This window comes from Drosophila persimilis, unplaced genomic scaffold, assembly GCF_003286085.1.
Source record: "Drosophila persimilis strain 14011-0111.01,24,50 unplaced genomic scaffold, DperRS2 tig00000000-arrow-pilon, whole genome shotgun sequence".
NCBI lineage: Eukaryota > Metazoa > Arthropoda > Insecta > Diptera > Drosophilidae > Drosophila > Drosophila persimilis.
Window position 1 is genome coordinate 18,828,821 of NW_020825288.1, and position 19,882 is coordinate 18,848,702.

At 38.6% G+C, this 19,882-nt stretch overlaps 3 protein-coding genes across 3 annotated transcripts; 1 reads left to right on the forward strand and 2 right to left on the reverse strand.

Moving 5' to 3' along the window:
- Nucleotides 1-1,783: 1,783 nt before the first annotated feature.
- LOC6592079 (U3 small nucleolar ribonucleoprotein protein IMP4) lies at nt 1,784-5,011 on the reverse strand. Its single transcript, XM_002016728.2, has 2 exons — nt 4,807-5,011; nt 1,784-2,715 (listed from the first exon to the last, which is right to left on the reverse strand). The coding sequence occupies exons 1-2, from the start codon at nt 4,991-4,993 to the stop codon at nt 2,021-2,023; spliced, it is 882 nt and encodes a 293-aa protein (XP_002016764.1). The 5' UTR covers nt 4,994-5,011; the 3' UTR covers nt 1,784-2,020.
- A 1,123-nt stretch (nt 5,012-6,134) lies between these two features.
- On the forward strand, nt 6,135-10,467 carry LOC6592080 (glucoside xylosyltransferase 2). The gene is made up of 4 exons (XM_002016729.2): nt 6,135-6,179; nt 6,248-6,360; nt 8,166-8,463; nt 9,699-10,467. The coding sequence occupies exons 1-4, from the start codon at nt 6,177-6,179 to the stop codon at nt 10,356-10,358; spliced, it is 1,074 nt and encodes a 357-aa protein (XP_002016765.2). The 5' UTR covers nt 6,135-6,176; the 3' UTR covers nt 10,359-10,467.
- A 4,813-nt stretch (nt 10,468-15,280) lies between these two features.
- LOC6591682 (dolichyl-diphosphooligosaccharide--protein glycosyltransferase subunit STT3B) lies at nt 15,281-19,708 on the reverse strand. Its single transcript, XM_002016730.2, has 5 exons — nt 18,297-19,708; nt 17,038-17,228; nt 15,869-16,339; nt 15,441-15,639; nt 15,281-15,385 (listed from the first exon to the last, which is right to left on the reverse strand). The coding sequence occupies exons 1-5, from the start codon at nt 19,686-19,688 to the stop codon at nt 15,314-15,316; spliced, it is 2,325 nt and encodes a 774-aa protein (XP_002016766.1). The 5' UTR covers nt 19,689-19,708; the 3' UTR covers nt 15,281-15,313.
- Between the last annotated feature and the right edge of the window lie 174 nt (nt 19,709-19,882).

Below are 19,882 nucleotides of genomic sequence, written 5' to 3' on the forward strand. Positions count from 1 at the left end.
TGAAAGAACTGCGACGGTCCGTGTTGTCCCGAGTAAGTCGCCTGGAGCTCAAATGGGCCTCTGCCTCGGCCAACACCGTTCGAACCTCACTCTCCGTGAGCGCGGCGTCTGCGATCTGCCAGACGACGATTTACTTCGCCGACCTGACTGCCGCCTATCACAAACCGCCGAAGTGCGTTGCTAGTGGGCGGATGCACTTTCACCCCTTGTCCTGCTGCGAGCATCCTCAGGTTGGGCTGCTGCAACTCAAACGCTTTCTGCAGCCTCCTCAGCTGTTTACGCGCTCGACGAAGTTGGTCGCGTTGTCGGAATTCATCCTCTGCGAAACGCCACGTCTTGGGATAAAGCTTTTGAATTACAGGAGAAAATAATAAGTTGACAAGTCCGGGATAAGCTCTAAATGGACAATATATGGGCGTACGTCCTCGAATCCGAGGGGAGATGTTAATAGCGCCTCAAAAGTCGACACCACAGATCAGGAATAAATCCGTCTGCCGGCAGATTTGCCATGATTTGACTCATCAATTTCGGCTTGTAGCGAAAACAGTTGATGCATCTCATTCCTCTCCGACATTCCCAACATGCATTTACGAGCCAAATCTCATGTCTAAGCAGACTAAGTGTAAAATCCTCAAATAATCCTCCTAGCGTGATAAGCGAAAACTTTCGCTTTTTCTCTGACAACCTTTAGACAAAAGAAGTCATCATTTACATGCTCGAATGCAGAGCCTGTCTCTGAAGCGCTCTTTTTCCTTGTCGATATTCAATATTCAGCACACATAGGCAAATACTCTAATTAACTTAGCGAGAAAATATCTCAATGGGAAATAAGTCTTCAACAACAAATTAAAACTTGGGCGGACTTTTTTACCTCCGAATCGCTCACATCGGCTGGGATGTTAAATTGCGAGTTCTCTGGGCAAAAATGAGCAGGCCCACATACAAATATCCTACCATCTAGCCTAATTGACTCAACGAGTTCAGGGACGTCGCATCTACGAGACGCCAAGTCCGCTGGATTTGACAGTGAAGGCACATGACGCCACCTTCTGACAGCTCCTGAATTGTGGCTGCCCTATTTCACACAAAAACAACAAGCGACGATCCAATGTGTTCAGGCCAGCAGCAAATAATTGCCGAGCACTGTGCCAACTCCGTGCGCTCCGGTCCTTCGAGGCGGATCTTCGCCTTCCCCATAAGGAGAAGCTCACCCCAGCCAGCATCGGCGGATCGCTCCAAGTTCAAGACAAGTACTCTTCGATTGTGCCCAACACCAGTGCAGTGATTTATTGCGAGTTTTCCATCCCAGTCCGAGTTCCCGTGGCATATGTACATAGTGTTCTCAATGAAAGTGTCGCAGGAAAATTCTATTTTCACAACAATTAAATGCTCTTAGAAAATAACATTTTAAATATCATTGTATGGCCTATATTATTAGACAAGAGCACCAACATGAACTTTTCAGAAATTTCGAAAACAGAACTACAGCAAAACATATTAATTACATCGAATATGTGACGAAAAAAACTTGGTTTAAAACTTAAAACAACTTTCACTATCAAACAACGTTCAACAATATACAAATTTAATATTTACTGAACAAAATGTAACCAAGGTTGAAATTAACCATATTAAGCTTAACAAACTTTTAATACAAAAACGGTAAAAGCTTAATTGAACTTTCACGGTCTGCAGAGCTCAGATGAAAAATCTTCAACTCAGCCTTTGAACCTTTACTCAAATCATTGCAATAATCAAATTTAAAAAGAAAATATTAAATGTGTTTCTTTATAATTATTTACTGTATATTCTCTGTACGTATATAATTTTTATGGGGTCTGAGATGCTTAATTGTGTGCGTTACAAATTTCTTGACAATTTTACAATACCCCTGCAAGTATTGATTAATTATATATTTGTTAAGAATGGATCTACACTTTTATAAAATGAATACAACAGTTGATTAAATAATTCGTATTTTATTCAGTTTATAGTAAAACTATTATTTTTATTTTGTGCTCTAATTGTTCAATCCAGATTCATTTGAAAAAATTTGTTTTTTGTTTGAAGTATTTAAGTATGGGCGATTAACCCATTCGGTGTCAGCGGCCTTTATATTTTCCAATGTTCCAAGTTTAATTTGATATAGCTTAAGTACAAATCTTGGACCTATTTCGCTGAGACTCAATTCTCTATTTATATTTTTATACTGATGATGTCTAAATATAATGGAATCATTATGGTTTAAGAAGGATATTACTCGTTGGGAGTTTTCTTTCGGTACCGGAAATAAGTGCTTCAGTATTTGCACAGTTCTTAATCCAATAGGACTTTTAAAATTATTAAAAATTAAATGAGGCTTCTGCTCACTCATGTGTCCTATATCTGGAATATCATGTCGCATTATAACATCGGATATATTAAAAAATGAGGTTGGACCATATGGAAGATGACAAATCACAAGACTATCTGGTATGCCCCGATGCTCATGAACAATCAAAAAATCAGTTACATTATTTGCTCGACAAGCGTGCATAAGTGTAGTCAATTGATATTTGCCCCTGTTCATTTGTTGAGCATTTGGAAAAATCAGACGAAGTTCTTTCATGAACATTTTTAATCTTGATGAAGGGTTATGTGATGTCGTTAACATTATTTTTGGATCTTGGCAACCAGCGTGATCATATTCATCATTTGAAAGGCGGACTTCAATGCCTAAAAAGAAAATATAAATATCCTTTTAAACAGAAAATCAAATTCATTTTCAAAATTAATACGGTATTTTTACTTATACTTATTATTATATGGTTATTTTTAAGCGATTTTACACTCTTCTTATGGTATTTAAATTTTGCACAACTATATAAAAAATAGAAAAGAACGAATTTCATACATTATATAAATATACACAAACATGTATACTTATGAACAGTCATAGAAAAAATATTAGGAAAAAATTGGTGTTTGGAGCAAATATTATCCATGAAAACCACTTTGCTTGCTTTATATTATTGTGTCTTACTGATTTGTCTTGCAGAAAAAATAGAAACGCACTCAAATTTTTTTCTTGTCTTGGTTTAAAGCGACTGAAATCGAATTATAGAGGTAAAATATCATAAACCAAAGATAAAAGATATAAAATAAATATTCTTGCGGATCCCGTATTGTTCTTTGTGGGTAGATATTCCTTTCAGAATTTTTCGCGGTGTAAATTATATGGAAATTGAATGAAACCCAAGGTCCATAGTCAGATATTGCCACAACTAAAAATTGCGATTCACTACAAACAAGAACCAGATAAACTCGGCAGAAAGCGCGCAACATTGGAGAAGTTCGACAACTTCCTTGTTCATTTCTGTCATCGGAAGATTTGAAAAATGATTTAAATGCACATTTTTAGTAGCCCGTACTATGAGAAACAGGCTGACTAATGACAATTTTAAACACCATTTATCTTGAAAGGTATATCATACCATACCTCAACACAACAAATTATTGCGTCTAAATTGGAAAATGTGCTGTGGTCAGACGAAACTGAGATCAATGGATATGAGGGGAGAAAAAAACTTGTCAGTCGCCCATAAATACTGATGGAAACATCATGTTGTGGGAATGCTTATCCCATTCAGGTGTTGCTGCAATATATTAGATACAAGAAAACATATGTGCCTTGCACTATGTAAATATAGTCGACAGTATAATGCGGATGAGGAAATGCCATTCAAGTGGGAGTTCCAGCAGGATAACTTTTCCCACTCATTTTTTAATGAATTGCCTTCAGTATTAGCATACTCTCGAGTACTTATGTGAGCGGATAATGTTAAACTCTGTATCCAGTGTAAGGAAATTTCATTTCATTCTCGCTGGCAATTCGATCTCAATAGCTTTCAGTCATGGTGTTGTGCAAACTTGTTACACCTTAATGCCTCGAAATGCAAAGTATTGACATTTCATCGTTCTAGCCCTTTGTTGGCTCCCTATACCCTATTTCGTGGTTCTCTTGAGAGAATTACCCTGGTGGATGATCTGGGTGTTATGTTAGACCCCAAGTTAAAGTTTTCCGGACACATTTCTACCATGGTAATTAAGGCCATGGGCGTGCATGGGTTTATAAAGGAATTGGACGACCCATATATGTATAACAAAGACTCTCTATAGCTCGATGGATCGTCTGACAATTTGATCAAGGGTGAAGTGGATAGCCCTGATCTTTTGCAGTCGTTGCATAACAACGTCCAGATATAAAAGCTGGCCATGATATGCTTCCTAGACAAAAAAAATAACCTCTTTGGAACCAGACGTAAATTCCATAGAGAACCTTTGGGAGATCTTAAACAAAAAGTTTGTTGTTTGTAAGTGCAGAAAAGGATTTGTGGAAAAAAGTTAAATCCGAATGGTACTCAATTGATCCATTAAAATGTGGCAAAATTGTGGATTCCACAGATCGTCTATAAGCCGAAGTCACTAAAAATAACGCTGCAATTTTGTCTACAATATAAGCGAGGATGTGACGAAGTTCTTTTCCTGGCGTAACACAAACTCGACAAAGTGTGTAAGAGGACTACCAACCACTTTCACTAAGAAACAAGTGCTACAATTTTGGCTTGTGTAATTCCCCAATTTTAAAATTGTCTACAGGGTCATTTAAAAATAATTTTGCACTTAAGGACCAAGATTTGTATCATTTGTGAGCGTGTGGTTCATTCTGGTTTTGGTTTGAGTCTTCAACTTATTGACGAACTGAATAATAAAGTATAATATAATAATCCTACTTAAAGTAAGGTACATATGAGTGTAAATACGTACCTTTATCATCATATTTTAGAGAACTATATACATCTATGCCTTTGGTTACAATCGGAGAATTTAGCGTTTTGTTGCGATCTAAACTTTGAACGACACTATCCTGGACTTTTTTCTTTGATTTGAGGCGTTCGCTAAGTGCTTTTGAATATAAATATTCTCTTCTCTGCCTGGCTTGTTTTCTTAACATATTTATTTATTTACTAATTAATATTTTCAACCACGTGTAACTTGAAAACAATGTTATCAGTGTGACCAAGTGTAGAGAGCGAAAAACACAGAGAACATGGAGAAATATCGATATTAACATCTATGTCATCGATGTTTGGGTGCAGACATCGAGTTGGGTGCAAACATTTTATAGGATCAGCACACTAATAATATCCCGCTGGAACGGTGGTATTTGTTGAAAGATGTGAAACCCCGATTTGCACTGGCACCATTCACCATCTGTCATACGTCAAAAAGCAGCTGATGAGCATGAGCAAAATTGATATCAAATTCGGTAACGGTAGCTGGCCGATATGAAGAATGAGAATTAGTTATCTTTTTCGAGTGATATGCTGCGCTTATATTAGATTCAAACTTAAGACTGATCATAAATTAAATTAAAAGCTATGATTGCAGCCGGCTTCGCGGCCGGTGCTGCCGCGGCTCTGCCGTCGCCACAGCACAGTCGCCGCCGTTCCAGGCGCTCCATCGTCGCTGGCAGCTGCTGGGCACCCATGAGAACTGCTTACTTGTGGGTGGTGTCGGGTTGCTGCAGCGGCTGCCAACATTGTTGCGACACATCCGACGCGCCTGTGACTCTGTTCGTGGACCTCACGCTAGGTCAGCACACGTCCAGTGTCGGTGGTTAACTTGCATATTTATTTTAGTATATATATTTTTTGTTAGATCCTATATTTAAATATGTCAATTTTTTAGCTAAAATCACTGTTTCATATGTGATAAACATAGACGGCGTTTACATATTATGTATGTGCATAATTTATAGCCTGCTTAAGATAAGGATATAAATCTGCTGGCTGGCTCATGACGACGCGACGGTAGCCGAACGCCAGAGCCGAAGACCCTGGGATTTTGTTTTCTGTGTTCGCTGTTCGATATGTTCATTGCATGAACTGGCACATCTATAGACTGTATGGGTAATTCTATCAATGGTGGGCAGAAACAGTCGATGATTGGCTAATTTTACATCAATTGTATCGATAGCACTATCGAATTTTTGAAAACAATCTTTTGCGTCTCCAGCACGCTGCATTTATAAACAAACACTTTAAATTTATGTGGAAGTTCTATATTTGTAGTATACTGAATAGAAGCCGTGTGTTTTCGCATATGTACATGTATATCTTATAGCAATTTTGAAAATGGTAAATACATTTCTATGAAATGCATTAGTATTTAAACCAATTGAATACTAATTTGTATAGAATTTCAGCTCCACCTACATATGTGTTTCTTATGCCTCATTGGAATAGGGATATTAATTTATTTCGTTCATCAGCGACCTTCATGTGATTATACAGGAATGTTATTGAGTCGTAACAAAGTGTACGTACAAATACTCCTGTACTAAATATATACCTTTATATACATGTATTATTTGTATTGTTTAAATATATGTACCTCTTCCTTTTCATCCGCGAATGAGACCGGTCGTAAAATCATAGCAGTCTAAACAGTGGCTGGCTTTTTCAACGCAGGCAAATTGATAAGTGGTAGAGAAGAGTGGATTATCGTTTAAGCGCTTGTTTTTCTTCTCAAGTCTTAACAAGAAATTGATTTTTTTACTTTACATTTATACTCGATACTTAATCAGTATGGCTCTCCTCCGGCAGACGGCTCTAATAATTTCTAAGACAGTAAATCAGTCTGAACGTGTCGTCGGGCGCTGCGTAGAGACCGAAAATTGATTTGTTATACCCGATACTTAAAATGTGTGTAACATCCAGAAGGCAGCGTTTCCGACCCCATTAGGTATATTCTTGATCAGCATCAATAGCCGAGTCGATTGAGCGCTGTCTGTCTGTCCGTCCCTATCAGCGCCTAGTGCTCAAAGACTATAAGAGCTAGAGCAACGACATTTTGTAACCAGACTTCTGTGATGTCGCTGTAGACGAAAATCTGTGGCATCCAAAATTTTGAAGATGCGACAAAACCAAAAACGCAGAGTCGAATAGAATAATTATATATTTTCGACGGCAGAATATGAACCAGATCACAACGTTCCCCCTAGTTTTTTACTGTTTTGTTTCAGAAGTAGGGCTTCTTTGTATACCCTATACTCAAAAAGAGTATAGAGGTATATGAAATTTGTGGGGAAAGTGAATGTGTGTAACGACCAGAAGGAAGCGTTTCCGATCCCATGAAGTATATACATACTTGATCAGCATCAACAGCCGAGTCGATGTACACACTCCTGTGTGTACAAATTTTTGCTGCTCTAGTTCTTACAGTCTCTGGGAACTAGGCGTCAAACAAGAATGTCAGTAGGGCAGCCAGACATGGCTCAATCGACTCGGCTATTGATGCTGATCAAGAATATATAATGTATATATATATAAACACATCCACTTTCCCCGCAAATGTAATATACCCTATACTCAGTTGCGACCGCAACTCTACATTTATACCCGATACATAGTCATTATGGCTACATTGACAGACAAAGAGTGCGTGCGGGAGAGCCACAAAACGTGTCTGAACGAGTTGCCGGGCGCAGCGTAGCCACTGCAAACACTGGACTGGTCCGTTTTTATAACTAAGCAGACACCCAGAGCCGTAGCTTAACTAGACAAAATAATGGAAAAAGTAAGGCAAATTAGAAAATAGTGGATTACATTACTGTCAAGCGTTTAATAAAATATTAAATTATTCTTAAATTCTTTAATATGGGTCACGTCTTAAAAAAAGGATCGCAAAGCTTGAATTTACTCCTTACTGAAAAGGGTTTTGTTATTAGTGAGCTATGAGGCAAATGTTCGACTACCCTCTTACAATAATAGGCTAGTTCTCCTAACTATTCAACGTATTTCTCTAATCACCAGCACTACCTTAAACAATTCTTGGAAATATTTACTCCAGGGAGTTTAAACGCCGTATTACTATGTTACAATACTCTTAACATCCCAGTTCGTGCATTTATTTAGTTCATGTATGATAAATGATAAACTTCATGATAAACTGCATCACCTTAACTATACGGACAGGTGCTATGTTACAAACAGGCAAATAATAATGGTTTATGGGCTTTTTGAATGTGCATAGACAGACATAGAAGCCGTAAAAGTGTTTGTGTTTGATAGTATTTACTGACGTACAAATAATCTACTGTATTATAATCTTTTATTAAACAGACAACCTTCAAGAACGCCTCTCTACATCGTTGTAGTCTGTTGTGGTCAACGAGTACAGGAGACACTTGTAATGATCAAATCAGCAATCGTTTTCAATTATGAAAAAGAGTATCTTAAATTTTTGATTTTTACTGAGAAAGAAAAAGATGAAGAATTGAGAGAAAAGCTAACAGACTGGAAAAATATCCTAACATCGTTTTTTGACTTTGAGATTTTACCTTTGAACTTTCCTAGTCAAAATAAGATTGAGTGGATGAATCTCTTCAAGCCCTGTGCCGCCCAGCGTCTTTTTTTGCCGGTAAGTCTAAATGAGTATTTCAGTTGCATGACCGATCCACGGCCACGGCCTCTAACAACAACACACAAACAATATCGAACAATAAACGCCAAATTGTGAGCTTACCAACGGAGAAATTTTAATTTATAAATGTGGAGTCAGAGTTGCCGAAAAAGCTCGGCAGCTTCCAACACATTGTTTGACGATAAAGGTACTTTCATGGAGAAACGAGAAATGGCAAAGCAACTCTTGGCACTTTGTGTTGACCATGGTGATGTCGAAACTTCTGCAAAACGACTAATTTTGCTAGAAAAGAAAATTTTCAAAATGCTTTAAAAATATTAAAAAATATAAAAGTGGTGATACAGCCGAACGTGGTGTTAAACTTATGCAAGACTATAACCAAATACTTACCAAAAAAGAAGATGAGTTTCAGAAGTTTCTAAACATAGCAAAAGAATATGCTAGTCAGTATCCATTGAATAATAAAAATGCCTTAATATAATAAAAAAATGGTCGTTTAACTATTTATTGTTGGCTTAAATGTTATCCAATGGGCTGAAATTTTGGAGACTAGATTATATTTTAATGTTCTAAATCACAAAAATTCAATCGGATCAGAGAAATATATAGTATAGCTGCCATAGGAACCATTGTCCAAATATCGTATTTTTGAACTTTAACCATCGGGTTTTCGAATCGGGTTGAAACTTTATATTTTATTTATTACCTACATACATACGTATAACTAGGGATAGATAGAACCAATAAAAGTATACAACAAAAGTACAAAACCTTCTCAATGTTATGCCCAAATTTTGGCAGTTGGATAAGCAACGTACCGAACAGTATTTAACAGTAAACTGCAAGATTGAGAGTTTTGAGCGAGTATGGTCCCTTTTGTTTCCAGATTTGTATAAACCATAACTCAAACAAATAAAATTTAAAAAAATACAATTCAATTTATTTCGCATTTATTCTAGTTTAAGTACCTGATGCATAGTGAGGACTTACGATCATTATTTATGATTCTGCGTATTCTCATATTTTTAATTTTTGTAATGCCAAGAATACTTACACAAGAAGTCTGCAGTTGGTCTAGATCTTATGGTCTCTGAAGTTTTATTCGTCTAGCAAGACCGACGAAAAACCTTCAGACGTAACCTTCGTTTTTTTTTTACTTTTTGAATGCGCACACAATATAATTTAAAAACTTAATTTTAAAATGTAAAATAATAATATTTTTTTTTTTCTAGTCTTTATTGACCAATGTGGACTCATTGCTATATGTTGACACGGATACACTGTTTTTGTCACCAATATCTGAAATATGGGCATTTTTTAAAAAGTTTAATGACAGTCAAATGGCCGCACTGACGCCCGAGCACGAGAATGAAAACATAGGTTGGTACAACCGATTTGCGCGTCATCCATTCTATGGCCGACTTGGTGTGAACTCCGGCGTCATGTTAATGAATCTGACACGAATGCGTGAATTTCATTGGGAAAAACATATCTTATCTATACACGAAGAGTACAAGCTGCGTATTATATGGGGCGATCAAGACATTATAAATATATTTTTTTATTATTATCCTGACAAACTTTTCGTTATGCCCTGTGAATATAACTATCGGCCAGATCACTGTATGTATATGAGTACTTGTAACATGACACATTCTGGTGTTAAATTGATGCACGGTATTCGGGGATATTTTCATACCGACAAGCAACCACTTTTCAAAATTATTTATGAATCCATGGAAAGGTATCAGCTTGGATCTAATACAAACACCAATTTTTTAATGCCTTTACGTACTGGTTTAAATCAAAAATCAGTAAATGAATCTAGCTGTGGAAAGATCTCAACAGAAGTGCTGAAAATGGCTACTAAACTTTTTGGCAATAGCTTTTAAGGGATAAAGCATACATTATACGTAAGATAAGTAGAACGCAAGCTAATATAGAAATTAACCAATTTTTGTACAACTGTTTACATAATATACTTTAGTTTTAGAGTTGTATACATTCCTAAATAGAAAATAAATTTGGGGCTATTTCGAAACTTCCGAATTTTCGCGTGGGGAATACACAACTCTGAACTTTTTTATATCATTACAAACTTTTGAAGATTTGCTAGAAATTGTATTATAATTTTAATATTGGCTAATGCTCTGGTGTTCGCATTGGGGTTCTGTCCCAGATCAGTGGCCGTCGCGAATATTTTACCCGTGAATTGTTTGGTCGTGAATTCATGAAGATCTTTGCTTCCATTAAGGTGGTTAAGACTCCGAAACATATTGACTCAGCGCTGCCCAAGGCAGTGACGAACAGACGAAACCGAGTTTGGAACAGCCCTGCCATAGAACAGTGTTTACGAGCGTTATGCAACATCTTGTTTATTATACAGGATTCTCAAAATGAGTATAGGGGTATATTAGATTTGTGGTGAAAAGGTGTGTAACGTCCAGAAGGAAGCGTTTCCGCCCTAATAAAGTATATATATTCTTGATCAGCATCAATAGCCGAGTCAATTGAGCCATGTCTGTCTGTCCGTCCCTATAAGCGCCGTTGAATATAGCAACAACATTTGGTATCCAGACTTCTGTGATATGTCACTGTTACAAGTGTATTTTAAAACTTCGCCCCGCACCTTTCCGCCCCCACAAAGGACGAAAATCAGTCGCATCCACAATTTCAAAGATACGAGAAAATCATAAGCGCAGAATCGTAGAGAATGACTATATCTTCTAGACTGCAGAATCTGAACCAGCTCTTATTATTACTATTAGCCGAAATGAAGAAAACAATTTCATTTTCTCTCGCTCTGCCTTCTAACACGCACGTTTCATGGTCGGCTTTGCCTGTCGTAAAAAGTAAGCCCCTATATCTCAGAGACTATAAGAGCTAAAGCAACCAAATTTGGTATCCGCACGCCTGTGATATCGAACGTGCATAAGTTTATTTCAAAATTTCGCCCCACCCCTTTCCGCCCCCGCAAAGGACGAAAATCTTTGACATCCACAAATCGCAAAGACTATTAGAGCTAGAGCAACCAAATTTTGTATCCATAGTCCTGTTAATCCCACTGTTACAAGTGTATTTTAAAACTTCGCCCCACCTCCACAAAGAACGAACATCTGAGGCATTCACAATATTGAAGATACGAGAAAAATAAAAACGCACAATCATAAAGAATGACCATATCTACCAGATTGCCGAATCTGGATCAGATCAGATCATTTTTAAAGCCAAAAGGAACAAATCAATTTGCAGTAGTTACTCTGCGCCCGGCGACACGCTCAGACATGTTTTTTGTCTCTCCCGCGCGCACTCTTTGTCTATGACTATGTATCGGGTATAAAAGTAGGGTTGCGGTCGCATCAGCAACTCACAAAGTTCCCCCTCGTTGGTAAGATAGTCTTGGCAACAGCTTGTGAGCCTTGGAGCAGATTTTTGCTAACACAAACGTAACACGATGTTTTAGAAGAATACACGAAAATAAAATCTAATCAGTCCCTGGAAAATCCAAAAATAGAAATGCAACAGATGTGGACAGATTTGTATTCCAAAAAAGCTTTAAATCCGTAAGCACCCAATTCATTAAAGATTTGTTGATGTTGAAGGTAACGTAACCAAGCTAGGCAAGGGAGTACCCAGGGTTAGGCAGTAACCTTTGGCATGCCCTTAAATAAAAAGTAATATTTATTTAATAAACGCTGCATAGTTTTTTATTTTTATTTTTTTATATTAATTATGAGATGTCATTTTTGAATTAATCCCTTTTTTACCAAGGACTTTTTTTAAATTTTTTTACACGATTTTATTCCAATTATCACGGTTCAAAATAACACAAGACAAATAAATAAAAACACACACTCTCACAAACATGTAGAAACCAAACGAAAACAATAAAGAGCTTAAAGCGAATACTGTAAGGAAGTTATCTTGGCTGAGGTACATATCTCCATCTACTCCAGGGTCGAAATTACAGCAATATTTATAATTTGCCGGGACTCCAAATTTCGGACCGACGATGGGGACGGAGAGGCAGTCCCGCGGACGGGAGCGATCGTAGTGGGGGAGAACCGTATGGGACGTGGCCGTCGGTTTCACCGAAACGCTCAGGCTATCGCCGGATAGCGCCTTCAGGACCCCATCGAACTCAGAATTAATACGAAGGTCTTTGCTATGCGATAATACCGGCAGGTATCACCGAGAGTGCCTAGGCTATCGCCGGACAAACTTACGGGACCCTGTTGGACTAAGAATTACTACGAAGCGGAAGAGGGCCGACAGGTATCGCCGAGAGTACCTAGGCTATCGCCGGACAGTACTTATGGGACCCTGTAGGCCAAAGAATTACTACGAAGCGGAAGGGGGCTTTGCTATGCGGAGATACCGACAAGTATCGCCGAGAGTAGCTAGGCTATCGCCGGACAGTACTTACGGGACTCCGACGGCCTAAGAGTTACTACGAAACGGAAGGGGGATTTTCTATGCAGAAATACCGACCGGTATCGCCGAGAGAGTCTAGGCTATCGCCGGACAACACTCACGGGATCCCGTCGGCCTAAGAATTACGACAAAGCGGAAGGGGACTTTGCCATGCGGAGAAGCCGACAAGTATCGCCGAGAGTACCTAGGCTATCGCCGGACAGTACTTACGGGACCCTGTCGGCCTAAGAATTACTACGAAGCGGAAGGGGGCTTTGCTATGCGGAGATACCGACAAGTATCGCCGAGAGTAGCTAGGCTATCGCCGGACAGTACCTACGGGACCCTGTCGGCCTAAGAATTACTACGAAGCGGAAGGGTGCTTTGCTATGCGATAATACAGGCAGGTATCACCGAGAGTGCCTAAGCTATCGCCGGACAACACTTACGGGACCCTGTCGGCCTGAGAATTACTACGAAGCGGAAGAGGGCCGACAGGTATCGCCGAGAGTACCTAGGCTATCGCAGGACAGTACTTACGGGACCCTGTCGGTCTACTGAGAGCTCCTAGGCAATCGCCGGACAGCGGCCTCGGGATCCTGCTGGGCCACAAACTACGGGACTGGATCATGCGGGAGTGCCGACAGGGGTCACCGAGAGTGCTTAGACGATCGCCGGCAGCGGCCTCGGGATCCTGCCGGGCTACGAACTACTGAAGGGAGTCACGCGGGGTACCGACGTAGTAACGAATACGGATCACCACGTGGGCGGGGCAAGAGGAGACTCGGGCCAGAGGCGTAAGGATGTACAGAGAAGGCGAAACCCCGGACATCCGGTTTCCCTAGTGTATGGATTGTTGGTGATCAGGCTATGTTTTCGTTGTATCCATTAAATTTTCACTTTATTCTCTCATTTCCCTACCTATCGCACCGCTCAGCAGCCCGTATTCACGACTAGAGACTCGCTTACCCCACGCTTGTATTCGTCGAAAGCTTCTTCTCCTCCGTAAGTGCGGCGTCTGTGCAGGATTTTTTCTCGTACCACTGATCGCGTTGGCGTGGATCTCGTACGCCACGTGTTTTTACTTTTCGCGAACCACTCGAACTTTCCGCGGGCACGTCTGGCTCCTCTGGGCTTCTCCAATCGACTCTTTGATCCACGTTTTTTTTTCCAGCTCAGAACCGGCGTTCTCTCGCTCGCTTTTAGGTTCGTTGCAATACATGAAGAGTACAAGCTGAGTATTATATGGGGCGATCAAGACATTATAAATATACTTTTTTATTATTATCCTGAAAAACTTTTCATTATGCCCTGTGAATATAACTATCGTACTTGTAACATGACACATTCTGGTGTTGAATTAATGCACGGTATTCTGGGATATTTTCATGCCGACAAGCAACCACTTTTCAAAATTATTTATGAATCCATGGAATGGTATCAGCTTGGATCTAATACAATCCTAAAAACGCCTCTATGTACTGGTTTTACCAATCACCTATTTTTGCATACAATCAATGACTTTTCTTATACTTTTTTTTTCAGGAACCAATCTACCGAATTAGGTCTACTTGAAATAAATCTTGATCCTGGTACAATACCAGGTGAGTAGGCTGCTATTTCAGTTTGTCGCCTAACTATGAGAAAACGAACTTTGGTACTAAACACTGTTGGCACTCAGAAGGAAGTATCTCTACAACAAGAGTTCATCAGCCTTGTTCGTTCAAACTCTGTTTAGTTGTTACCGATTCATTTATACTAATTTATCAGTTGAATTTGTTTTGATAGCTGAACACAAAAAGATTCCAGACGTAAGTAAATGTCTGCAAGGAAGATAACCCCTTGATTCGATTTTTTGGTTGGATAAAAATGTATTGAGTGGCGCTATGTGGTATTTGGAAGCTGGTTTTCCTCAATTCTATATCTTCCGAGCCCCTTTTTGGCCGATTTCAAATTGTGTGGTATCCAATGCAAACAGTATGACGGAGGACATACTAATGTGCAAGAATGCCTGAATCTTACATTATGTGACATGACTATTTGCTCAATTAGTTCTTGGGACGTGTTAAGGCTATCATATCATTTAAATTTTTCCGCATATGATTCTGCATGCTGAGTGCACACAGGCACCAGAAATATGTACTAAACCCTTAAAAAAAAGCCCACAGTTATAGAGAAGTATATAATGCTCTAGTATAGTTTTTTGTATCAAATTGTATCGCAGCTTAAGGGAAACGAAAATTTCAGACACGAAAATTCGCTCCCACTCCCCCCTTACCATGTATTTATTTTTTTTTAAGTAACACTTTGAGTGCTTTACAAATTTTTTTGGGTAGCAAGAAAACCCACATTCAGCATACATACATATATGTATGTATATGTAACATTAAAAAGACATAGATTGGCGATATATTCATTTAAATATATTTAGAATTTATTTCAAAGTTCTTTTTCCTTTAACTACAACCGGCCTGTTTCGAATGTAACCCTTGCGACGTTTGGAGTTCTGGAAAATGTATATTCATTAGTACATTGCGAAGAGTGTAAATTGATTACAATACCTTTCTAGATATAAAGTTAGTTGGGGGAAGAAGTCTTTGGGTGCCTTTTAAAGAAGGTCTATTAAACTCGAATGGTTTTTTGACCCTGTATATACGCACTAACCAGTGCTCAGTAGTATAAGCTTCTTCGAGATAAGTCAAGTCGAAATCTTTATTTCCGATAACTGCATTACGAGTTCGGTCATATCCGGATGGTCCTCTGTAAAATAAATGTATTTAAATATATTAAATTACTAGAGGGAAAGCCCCCTGCACACTCGCATAGCTGGGCCGCCAATCACCGCCAAAATATAAGTTTTGGCGACGACGACGGCTCAATTAGAAATATTGCAACGACTGGTATGATTGCAACGTTCCCCCTCGTTATCTTTAAAATTGTGGTAATAGTCAAATATTAATTCACAGCAGCGAGAAATGTGGATACTTACCTATAGTCGAGTTTTAGCTCTCCAAATCTGTAGTAGCTTAGCTTATACATAAGGCAGTTAAGTAAGGCTGGAGCGCCTTCAGCATCTACCCTAAATTCACCTCTATCAGTAAAGTAATCGCTTTCTTTAATGTCTTTGGGGTGCTCTCCCTCGGCAATTCTAACCATCCAAAGGAACTTGTTTATATCATCACCAGAGTACCCAATGACGCCACCAAATATTACAAGAACGTAATCAACATCCAGAGATGTCATGATTTCATATGACTTCTCTTCAGTAGAAGACATAGCCTTTCCGACTAGTGCTATATGACTGTTGTTCCAGGTATTGTTGTCCACTAAAGTTGTTCTGTTTGCCATGCCAGCTATCTGGTACCCATAATCCCACCACGACATTATTCTTGCATCATCAGCCGTATTTTGGGAAAGCCAATAATATGCCTCCCGAAAATCATCCAAGATATTGCGAGATCTGAAAAAAAAAAATACAAATTTAATCAAAAACTACTAGGTTCAATAACAAACTACCAAATATACATAGTACCAAACAATAGCCGACTGTAATATTAAAAGAGGGATAGCACGGGCCCAAGGGAACGCCGTGGAGAACAAATTTACTATTTTGAACTGACACCCTACCGGAGACACCCGTCATAATTGGTTCACATTGGTGTAACATCGGTGTATGATGCTGTACAGTACGCACCGCTTATGTATATGTATATATATCTACTGATTACATATTCCACGTAGGTTGCAAAAAGAGTCTCGATTCCCATTACAACGCCACAAATTATTTAAAAGCAATAAAATGTATTACTAGAGTATTTGTAATCTAAAATTTTTGTTAAAGCAAGGAATTGAAGAACAAAATGATTAATAATTTTTGTATATGCTTATTGTCCAACTGACATTAAAAATTTAGCAATCGCTGAGTGTGAGACCAGCAATAAAACCTTTGGGAAAAAGCATGCAGTGATAATGAGAGGTTTAACAAATAATGCTATAATATGGTTAGTAGTCTAACCATCCCTTGCGTAATCTTCGGTATACCTTTGAGTGAAGGATGTCTGCGAGAGGAAGGAGATATCGTACAAACCGGAGCTTTATCTATGTATGTATCTAAGATCACTAGGTATAATGACTAGCGGCACAAGATAATTTACTTACCCATCTTGACTGTTATGAAAGGCAAGCACTATGGACGGGCTGGAGTACGCATTGCTAGTTACCCAGGTGCAGTGCACAGCAAACATCATTAACAGCATTAAAACCGCCAAAATCACAATACTCTTTAAATTTGAGCTTATTCCATTATCTTGTGGTGAATCAGGTTTAGTTCGGTGTTTCAATTTTCCAGCCTGAAAGTGGTAGTTTGAATAATTATAAGACATTATATACACATCATCAAAGTTAATCAGATTCAAACAAAAATATTTATCAAATTTAATTAAAATTATCAAATCAAAATTATATCTATACGAAGTTACCCTAAACCTGTATTCTCAATTCCTATAACGAATAACTAATTCCGTATAACGAACTGTTCCAGAGTGAAATTTGAAGTGAATTTAAAGAATGGAATCTCTGATCGATTAGTAAACAATAATGACTTTACCTTCAATGGGCCTGATTCATTGTAAATTAAATTTAATTACTCTGCAGTAAAGTCTTCAGGACTAATTGATTTGTTTCTTCTGGCTATAATAATTATCCGATCTGAATTATATTGTCCAGTCAGCTAGATATAGTAATTCTCTATGACTCGGCGTTTTTGTATTCTCGCATCTTCAAAATTGTGAATAACTCAGATTTTCGCCCCCGGAAATAGGCGGGGCGCCCCCGTAAAAGACGAAAATCTGGGACATCCACAAATCTTAGAGACTATTAAGACTAGAGTAACCAAATTTGGTGTACACACTCCTGTTAGATCTCACTATAAAACGTATATTTCAAAATTTCGCCTTACCGAAATTTCAGTAGTGGGAATAAGGGAATTGGACTTGCCGGGAAACAAAAATGTATATAGTTTTGCTGCCATACAAACCTTGGCCAAATATCGTATTTTTAAACTTTGACCTCAAGTCGTCACCTCTAAACGTTGTCGAGTCGGACTGAAACTTTAAATTTCCTTGTTTTATAACAAAAGGAACAGTTTCAGACCCTGAGACTTGAAAATTCAACTTGTATGAATAAGCGCAAAGCATACATACTTATGTAAATATTTATAAGTATTATAAACTGAGGGATAGCAAGGTATGTACCTTGTGATTGTGGCAACATTTTCAGATTTCTAATAAAAGAAAAAACATAAAGGACTATTTGGTGTAAATTCAAATTATGGGTACTCTATCGAAGATAAAGAGATCTCAGAGTTTATGCAGAATTACATGGAGGGATACGACTGTGTTAAATGTGAATATATTTACCTTATCATATAAAGTTTTCCTCTCTATAGAGTCTTCTTGGTCATCGGTTTCTGTGACCGCATTCATGGCACTGCCCATACGTTTTGAAGAATCTTCTTGCAGAAAGACGTCCAACAATCCGGAGAATGCCACACCAGCAAGCATGCATACCACAGGTGTTAGGGTCAACATTAGGCGCACCATTACTCCGGCAAAATATACAGCACTTATGGCATAAAGCACCACAAAAACTCGCTCATCGTTAATTTGTTTGATGCAATACCAGACACCAACCGGAAAAGCGCATACAAGAATATGCAGATCGAAGAAAAATGAGAACCAAGTGGTTGGCTGATGTTCCGATACAGACGCAATTATTGGAATATGAATCTTTGCATAGCCAGTGTCCCAAAGTGAGTAAAATCGTCCACTCCATGGTGCAACAACGCCAAACATTGTAAGAAGAACTACTGCGACAAATACCGTTACGCCAACAAGCAGAGCGCCCACAAAAAACAGTTTTCTAAATTCGTGTCGCGATAATACAGACTGCAAGTGACGCAACGTAGCCACAGCCATGAGAAGCACGAATACGCCAAGTGCTGCCATGTGTTCGCTTGTACGTATTGGCTGGAATCCAACAAAAGGTATTTGCATGGAAAAAAGAAGTCCAAGGATGTAAAATGTGCTATAGCTCGTCAGCAGTCGGGGCGAGTATCTACCCATTATGAGTAGCACAAACACATGTAGAGGAATTAGATTGATGATGAATACATATCCACCCCATGCAGAAACCATGTAAAAGTACGAAATTGCAGCACCTGCCGACCAGAATACGGATCCTGTTTTGACTGAACGCACCCATAGGAAGTATGTGAACTGAAGAGCAAATATAGCTATTCCTTCGTTGTCATACGATCCAGCCACTGAGCGGCTAATATATCCGGGCACAATTGCTATAAAACTTGCAGCGAACAATCCAGCTCCAGACGACCATAGCTCCTTTGTCAATAAATATGTGGAAATTGATGTTAGGCCACTAAAAACAGGTGCCAAAAATACGCAAATGTCACGAATATGGACGGGAATGTTGAGTACGTGGAGAAGGTAATGAATTCCTCCAGATGTTATCATTAATCCTGGATATACGGTTCCACCAACGATACGACCCAATGGATACCAAGCTCGTTCGTCAAACCAATTAAGAAACTTGTACCATCCATGTTGCACCATGTAAGCCGTGGCTCGATAATTAAACCAGGGATCAAACTCATGGATAATTGATTCAAATCGTATGACAGCAAAGAGGCGTGAAGAAAATCCGGCTAGCCAGGCTATTAATAATATTGAAAACGTAATAAGGCTGCTGTAGCCAGCGACTTTACTGTTTATCATTTTTGGCGTTCGATTCATATCTTCATTCAAGCCAGACAAGAGTTAAAACTTAAAACCGATCAACCACACATTTTCTTTTTAGACACGTAGTCTAAAAATCACCGGCTAGAACTGTCTATATGCAAATTATCGATAGATTATATTCGATTGAAAGACATTAATGGTACTCATTTAATTTGATAATTCTATACAACATTTAATATTATTTCAGT